The 8,394-nt window shown below is 38.2% G+C and overlaps 1 protein-coding gene across 2 annotated transcripts; it reads left to right on the plus strand.

Annotated features, from left to right (window-relative positions):
• Positions 1-826: 826 nt before the first annotated feature.
• Positions 827-6,099, plus strand: LOC137734064 (exportin-2-like). 2 transcript variants are annotated; one of them, XM_068473325.1, is made up of 2 exons: positions 827-3,904; positions 5,224-6,099. In XM_068473325.1, the coding sequence occupies exon 1, from the start codon at positions 988-990 to the stop codon at positions 3,898-3,900; it is 2,913 nt and encodes a 970-aa protein (XP_068329426.1). In that variant the 5' UTR covers positions 827-987; the 3' UTR covers positions 3,901-3,904; positions 5,224-6,099. The 2 variants fall into 2 exon arrangements, with proteins under 2 accessions (XP_068329426.1, XP_068329425.1); XM_068473324.1 differs by having other exon boundaries at positions 827-3,900.
• The last annotated feature ends 2,295 nt before the right edge of the window (positions 6,100-8,394 follow it).

The raw sequence follows: 8,394 nt of genomic DNA on the forward strand, positions 1-8,394 counted from the left end.
AGATTTAAAAATTTTAAATCGCAAACCAATCAAGTTTTTGAATCTTAAAGAAAATTGCTTTCAAGAAATGTTTTGAGAAACTATAAAAATTTTCAAATAGGAAACCAAACAGCCCCTAAAGGTCGTGAAAGCAATCCAAACCGTTTAGCATTGCATCTCTATTAATTAATGAAACCCTCTTTGTCAACCAAAAGAGGGTGAAAAGACAACTTAGTCTTCTATCACACAAAAAAAAAATGATGGGCAATAATGTAATTTCACAGGTCCAAATTTTACTGTTTTTTATTGAAGCCTCACCTACAAGTGATGTTAAAATATCTCTAATATTTAAAATAATAAAAATAATAAAAACCTCCCACTCTCCCTCTCTCTTCTTCTCATTTTCCAAAAAAAATATGTTCATACACACAAATTATGTAGGCAAATGCTAGTTGCACGTTGAAGGAGGCTCTTTTAGCGCCTTTTTTTTTTTTTTTTTTTTTTTTAACAATCCATACCAAATGACAGGTCCAAAGAGAAAAGAGAAAGTGGAGGGCTTCTTAGGGCTTTTGGGGTGCACGTGGGTCGGCAGTTTCTGTAGTGGAAGAGCTCAAGCCCAAGCAGTTACCGCAGGGGCAGCCCTAGACCCAATCGCCTGGAGCAACTTTTTTTGGATTGGGGGGAATTCAACCCAATGGCAAGGGCAATTCAATCCAATTGCAAGGGCTACCAAACGAGGCCGTTTGAAGGGGGAATAATCGGCAGTGCTTGCTTCTACGGACCAAAAATTCCCAAATAAATTGGAAAACAAAATCCCCAAATTAAAATCCCCCAAACTCTTCGATTTTCCCTCTCCTCTCTCTCTCTCTCTCTCTCTCTCTCTCTCTCTCTCAGTTATTTCACAAACACCTTCCGCTCGCTTTCAAAATCTCCACACATCGCATAAACCCTAGTCCCCCTTTTTCCCCCGCAAAACCCTGAAGACCGCGAGAGCTTCATCGCCCATCAATGGAGTGGAACCCCGAAACCCTACAGCACCTCTCTCAGTGCTTTCTCCACACTCTCTCTCCGTCCCCCGAACCTCGCCGCCGCGCCGAGGCTTCACTCTCCGAGGCATCCCTCCACCCCAATTACGGCCTTGCCGTCCTCCGCCTCGTTGCCGAGCCCACCGTCGATGACCAAATCCGGCAGGCTGCTTCCGTCAACTTCAAAAACCACCTCAAGGCGCGATGGGCTCCTAACTCTTCTTCCGACGAGACCCCCATCCCCGACGCTGAGAAGGAGCAGATCAAGGGACTCATCGTCTCCCTCATGCTCTCTGCGACCCCCAAAATTCAGGGGCAGCTCAGCGAAGCCCTAGTTCTCATTGGCAAGCACGATTTCCCTAAGCTGTGGCCCGCTTTGCTTCCCGAGCTTATCTCCAGCCTCCGGACGGCTTCACTCGCTGGAGACTACGCCTCCATTAACGGTATTCTCGGCACTGCCAACTCCATTTTTAAGAAATTTCGTTATCAGTACAAGACCAATGATCTTTTGCTTGATTTGAAATACTGTTTGGACAATTTCGCCGCACCACTTTTGGAAATTTTCATAAAAACCTCGAATTTGATAGAGTCTGCTGCTAATTCCGGTGGGCCTGCTGTGCTTAAGCCGCTCTTTGAGTCACAGAGATTGTGCTGTAGGATTTTCTACTCATTGAATTTTCAAGAGTTGCCTGAGTTTTTTGAGGACCATATGAATGAGTGGATGACTGAGATGAAAAAGTATTTAACCACTAGTTATCCAGTACTGGAGAGCAGCGCTGATGGTCTTGCACTGGTTGATGCGTTGCGTGCGGCTGTTTGTGAGAATATTAACCTTTATATGGAAAAGAATGAGGAAGAGTTTCATACGTACTTGAATGATTTTGCGCTTGCTGTGTGGCATTTATTGGGCAATGTGTCTCAGGTGTCGAGCCGTGATCAGTTAGCTGTTACAGCTATTAAGTTCTTGACAACAGTTAGCACAAGTGTGCATCATAATCTTTTTTCTGCAGAGGGTGTGATACCACAGATTTGTCAGGGCATTGTGATCCCTAATGTGAGATTAAGGGAGGAGGATGAAGAACTATTTGACATGAACTATATTGAGTTCATCAGGAGGGATATGGAAGGTAGTGATCTTGATACTAGGAGGAGGATTGCGTGTGAGCTTCTTAAAGGGATTGCTAGCAATTATAAACAACAGGTTACTAATTTGGTTTCTCTACAGATACAGAATTTGCTAAGCTCTTTTGCTACAAACCCAGTTGCGAATTGGAAGGATAAGGACTGTGCTATATACTTGGTCGTATCACTTGCTATTAAGAAGGCTGGTGGTACTTCTGTTACAACTGATCTTGTTGACGTTCAGAACTTCTTTGGGAAGGTAATTGTTCCAGAATTGCAGAGTCAGGATGTCAATGGGTTTCCAATGCTCAAGGCCGGTGCACTAAAATTTTTCACTATGTTCAGGAATCATATACCAAAGCCTATGGCATTGCAATTTTTTCCGGATTTGATTCGGTTCCTTCGTGCAGAGTCAAATGTTGTTCACTCTTATGCTGCAAGTTGTATTGAGAAACTTTTGATGGTGAAGGACGAGGGTGGAAGAGCGATATATACTTCAGCAGATATATCTCCTGTTCTGCCACAACTGATGAACAACCTCTTTGAGGCCTTGAAGGTTCCAGAATCTGAGGAAAACCAATATGTAATGAAGTGTATTATGCGAGTTCTAGGAGTTGCAGACGTATCACATGAGATTGCTGATCCTTGCATTAAAGGGTTAACATTAATACTCAACAAAGCTTGTGAAAACCCCAAGAATCCAGTATTTAACCACTATCTTTTCGAGTCAGTGGCTGTTCTTGTGAAGCGTGCATGTGGGAAGAATGCCTCTCTAATATCACTTTTTGAGACAAGCCTATTTCCCAGTCTCCAGAAGATATTGGTCGAAGATGTGACCGAGTTCTTTCCTTATGCATTTCAGTTGCTCGCTCAACTAGTTGAGCTGAATAACCCACCTATTTCACCGTCTTACATGCATATTTTTGAGATACTTTTGTCCCCTGATTTATGGAAAAAGGCTTCTAATGTTCCAGCTCTTGTGCGTTTGCTTCAAGCATTCCTTCATAAGGCACCCCATGAGCTCAACCAAGGGGGGAGGTTGCAGCAGGTGCTTGTGATATTTAATAAACTCGTCTCCACTCGTAGCACAGATGAACAGGGTTTCTATGTGCTAAATACTATTATCGAGAGCCTTGAATATAATGTAATTGCACCTTATATTGGTGGCATTTGGAGTGCCCTTTTCACGGTGCTCCAAACCAGGCAAACAGGAAAGTTTATCAAGTCTCTCTTGATTTTTATGTCACTCTTTCTGGTCAAACACGGCTCTCAAAACCTTGCAGATACAATGAATGCTGTTCAGGGAAACATATTTCAGGTCATCTTGGTGCAGTTTTGGATTTCCAATCTTAAGCTAATTACAGGAGTCATTGAGACTAAGTTGACTGCTGTTGCATCAACCAGACTTCTATGTGAATCTCCAGCCCTTCTGGATGCTGCAGCTGTTGAGCACTGGGGGAAGATGCTGGACAGCATTATGACCCTTCTTTCACGCCCTGAACAGGACAGGGTTGAAGAGGATCCAGAAATGCCTGATATTGCTGAAAATGCAGGTTACTCTGCCACCTTTGTTCGTCTTCACAATGCTGGGAAGAGAGAGGACGACCCACTGAAAGATATCAGGGATCCGAAAGAATTTTTGGTAAATTCATTGGCTAGGCTTGCTGCACTTTCCCCAGGCAGATACCCTCAAATCTTCAGTCAGTATCTTGACCCAACCAATCAGGCAGAACTACATCGTCTCTGCGAATTTTATAAATGCCCGATTGCTTAAGTGAGTATGTGTACAAAATATTTTCTTGTTTTGTAGTTGTGCACCATTCCTATTATTTTTTATGGATCTTCATGAAGCATGTTTTAATTACGTCTGGAATTGTTTGTGATATATTCATATTGTAGCAATAGTTTGGTGACTAAGCATGTGATACACAATGGGGGGTTGTAGCTGTGAGATATGTTCTGATACAGAAAGATTGTTACCTTGTTATTTCTTAGTCATTGTCTTACACTAATTAGAAACTGATTGAGTGCACTGAACATCAGCAATGAGTAACTTGCAGTTTGATTGAAATGTATTGGGCTATATAAGAAATTATCTAATCATATCCTCGCTATGCCATTATATGCTCTTCTTCCCTTGGATGATAAGCAATCAAAGTTGTTTTTTACAATATATATGGATCGGTCTCAGTGGTATGTACTCATAAGGATTTTTGTATCTAAAAAGATGTATTGTCTATTGGAATGCTGATAACCGCCTAGAAATACATCTTTTTTAGGTAATTGTTGTGAGTAGCTTAATATTTGATTAGTGGTGCAAATACTACCACTTAGTAAACTACAGATTAGAAGTTGGATGGTAAGAAAAAAGTATTACTTGTTTTGGAACATTTATTGATTAAAAGTGTAAAAAAATTTGTTGTTGAAACTGAATGGTGAATCTGGGGTATTAGCTGCAACCTGATAACAATAGGCTTTAAATGTACGATGATTTGTATGTAAATTTATTTGGTGAGTGGTTTTAGTGTTTGCAGAAACAATCTTAGGTTGAACTGGGACGGGTTTGAGTTTTGAATATTGCCAAAAACTGGTTTGCTCATGGTGTGGCAGGAGGAAAACAACGACCTTGGGACTCTTAGCCAGTTTTGGTTGTGCGTTTGTGGAAAAGATGAATGGTTTTGATTTTCTTTCTGTAGTAGAGGGGTCTCTACGGTTTGATATTTAAGCCTTGTTTGTTCAACATTCAAGGGGTTTCTTCAAGTTACAGTGAAAGCTTACTTGGTTTAAGTTGTGGCTGTATTTGTTTTTATTTCTCAATCTAGGCATGCTAGCACTATATATCAACCCATGGATGAGTGTTAGCACTATCTCACATGTATGAATTTCCTCAATTCCCTTTATGCATATCTTACACGTATATGGCAGATTTTCCTTTTGTTTTCCTTAATTCCATTTTCTCCTAGTGGTAAAATGTTATTAGGCACCCTTGACTATTAATTTTATTGTAATTGCTACTTCTTTTTGGTAATGATACCTTTGTTTACTATCTCAAGTATTTTCTTTGTTTATTATCTCATCTTCATGTGTAAACTTGCAGGATTTTCACATGGCAATGAAGGTACGGGCTTTTCATTTGAAGTTTCAACGAGTCTTGGTCAGCATGCATATACGAGCAACCTATAGTGCCGTGCAGTCTACAGGTTTTGATGATTGTCATCTTCATCTCTGCAGCATTTGAAATTTTTCTGCAGAAATGATGTGGGATTTTTGGTTACACTTGTCCTGAGTCGGCTACCATACACAGCGAGCACCCAGTAGTTAACTGGATTTTAGTGTTGCAGTCCTATGTCAAGTCATCATGAATGCGTCTTCGCAGCATCCTGTCCTGTGTCAGCATGCATTCGTCTAAATTATGGTACATCTGTATTGTTGTCATGTAAATCTGTTTTTATTGAATATTACTGTTGTATGTATGCATATTGTTGCACCATTGTCTTTTCCAAAAGAAAAAGAGAGGAATTATTGCGTCGTCGTTATTGCAGTTTGTCAAATCCCTTGTTGGTTAAGTGAATTAAGGTTTTAGCATTTCCCCTATAAAGCCTTTAAGGCAGTGGGAGGGAAAACCGGAAGTTTTAAGGTCGGAGGAAGAAGATGAAGCTTTTTTCGGGTTTGTCGGTGTCGAAGTCAGAAGAAGAAACGGAAGGTTTAATGGATGCATTCTTGCAGCACTTGTGCAATATACTTTTTATTAATATATCGAGAGCACACAAAAGATTGTGCGACATGTTTGTTCTGATGGAATCTTGTTACAAAGTTTGCAGGTGATGTTGGTTGACTTAATTATAATTGAGCACTAAACCCTTGTTAAGTTTGCTACTCTAATTAAACATATGATTCCACTGACATCATGCATATGGCATGCCTGCGTAAGATGTGGAAACTGTAAAACCTTAATCCAACTATCCTTGGTTATCAGGAAAAAGATTTTATGACACGAGTACACTCCAAATGTTATTTCTTTTGTGTCAATTTAATAATATTGCAATCTCTCTTGTGCCAGTCCTGTAATATTGCATGTAATATTTTTACAATGAACAAACAGAATATCAAATTTTACTAATTGAAATGAAGAGATCATTATAGATCGCGAAAAATACACATAAATGGAGGAAGATGTGAAATATTTCAAACATATGTACTTTTTACTTTCGGCCCATGACTCTTGAGAAAGCAAATTCATAATCTTATTGGACCAGGCCCAAAAATGGTGTCACCTCGATAGATAATTGGTTATTTGTTTTTCGTTTCTTTTTTCAACTTGTTCAAAAGGAAAAAGGAGATTCGAACTTAGATTTTCGCTCTTTTTGTATTGAATATCTAATCTATCTAGAACATAGTGCTTTCCCGTAAACTCGAAGTTCCTCTGTAATTTACAATAGATTAAAATATCGTTTTGTCGAAGAAATTTTAATCATCTATTGATTTTCCTACACAAGCACTAAGTACATCCTAATAACCATTTAAATAGTAATACAAATGATGCTAACCCTAAGCATTGTCTAACAAAAAGTGTACATAATATTAAATCAGTAATCAGCCAATGTTGTGAATTATTCTGGGCTTCCTGCCTAACATCCACTAAATCATTTTTTTCTTTCTCTTCTTCTATTCTCTATTTTCTTTGAGGATTACTTAGTTAGGAGAAATGCTAAGGAGGCTCTTTTAAAGCGGGATTCTCTATAGATTTTCCGTCACCTCATAGTTTAACTTAATTATCGTGCCAACATTATTAAACACTGTGCCAAAAACATAAGGTGACAGTAAATCTATGAAGAGTTCTGCTTTTGAGATGATCTCTTTAACATTTCTCATTAGTGTATGATTGACATAATTGTATGGTGTTTCTTACCAAGAAGCCTTCTCCAATCCAAACTTTGGACCCAAATAAAATCATGATATTCATGTCTATGGGAGGACCCCACCATGTTAACCTACCATCATCACTCACTAAATTGATGGTCCAAGGGCCAATTGATCAAATGACCAATAAGAAGAAGCCACTCAATTTTTAGTATTTTAATTTTTGGGTAATCTACCTTAATGGTGACTTTACCTAATTTGACCAATCTTTTTCCATCTATGTGTGATGGCTTATACTCTTAATGTTTTTCAAGATAAATGTTGAGTGAGTGTGATGTTCCAAGGCATTTTTGTTGCATGGTGGAAACAAGACATTGGACCTCATAAGATAGATATATCAAAAAATCTCAAAATATGATGATAGTAGCTAATTACTATTTATTGTTTAATCAAAATTGTTAGATTATCATTAGACCAAAAACAAAACTGAACTATTGGAGATCAACACAACAATGCATATCAAGTTAAGACTATGTTAGAGAATCATTAGACTCCAAACATTAGGTGTTAGGAAACAACACAAACATGTCCATCAATCTCACAAATTGAAGTATTACTAATATGAAAATGTTTGGGAGAACATATTTAGTAGACCAGACTAGTATCACGTTTCTAATAAAGGTAGTACTTAATTGTACTGATGGGTCATACCTTTATCATAGATGAAGTTATTAAATTAATTTTGTTGGAGATCTTATGATTTTTATTTTATATATATTGTTGAGTAAGCAAATCAAACTTAGGATATCTTCAGACATTTTGACGAACTTGATTGCATAACATGTATACATACATGCATCGTTTGGTGTCCAACATTGAATTAGTTTAGACAACTCATTGTAATCAATGGAAATAGATAAGTTTTTTTCATGACTAATTCATCTTCTTCTTTTAATTTGGGCAACAAAAATTAAATTTGACTTGGCTTGAATAACTCATTATATTTAATGAAGAATGATAGGTCCTTTTCAACGAACCCTCTTTCTTTAACTTTAACAATATTTGAAAATTGACATCTATTTCTTACTTCAACGTACATTAAATTTGAGGTTAAAAATGTGCAAGGCTCTTGCAGCTGCTCTCAGTCTCTATTTCATTTCCAAATATATTAGGTTTCCTAAATAAAGTCAAGAAAACAAGGGAAGAAGGCCCCACATGCATGTTTTTTATTGTCAATTTCCACAAAGGGCTCACCTCCTTTTCTTCTACTTATGTAAAGGTGAAATGAAATGAGCTTGCTTACCGAAAAGTACATATAACTAGGTCGAAAGGGCAGAGAAAGCATACGAGGTCCAAAGGATCTCAAAGATTTTTGACTAAAGAAATTTAATCCAACGGCTACCAGAAT

Source organism: Pyrus communis, chromosome 5 (genome assembly GCF_963583255.1).
Source record: "Pyrus communis chromosome 5, drPyrComm1.1, whole genome shotgun sequence".
Classification (NCBI taxonomy): domain Eukaryota; kingdom Viridiplantae; phylum Streptophyta; class Magnoliopsida; order Rosales; family Rosaceae; genus Pyrus; species Pyrus communis.

Excerpts from the sequence above, each read along its gene's own strand:
- LOC137734064 (XM_068473325.1), top strand. The coding sequence starts at position 988 with ATGGAGTGGAACCCCGAAACCCTACAGCACCTCTCTCAGTGCTTTCTC.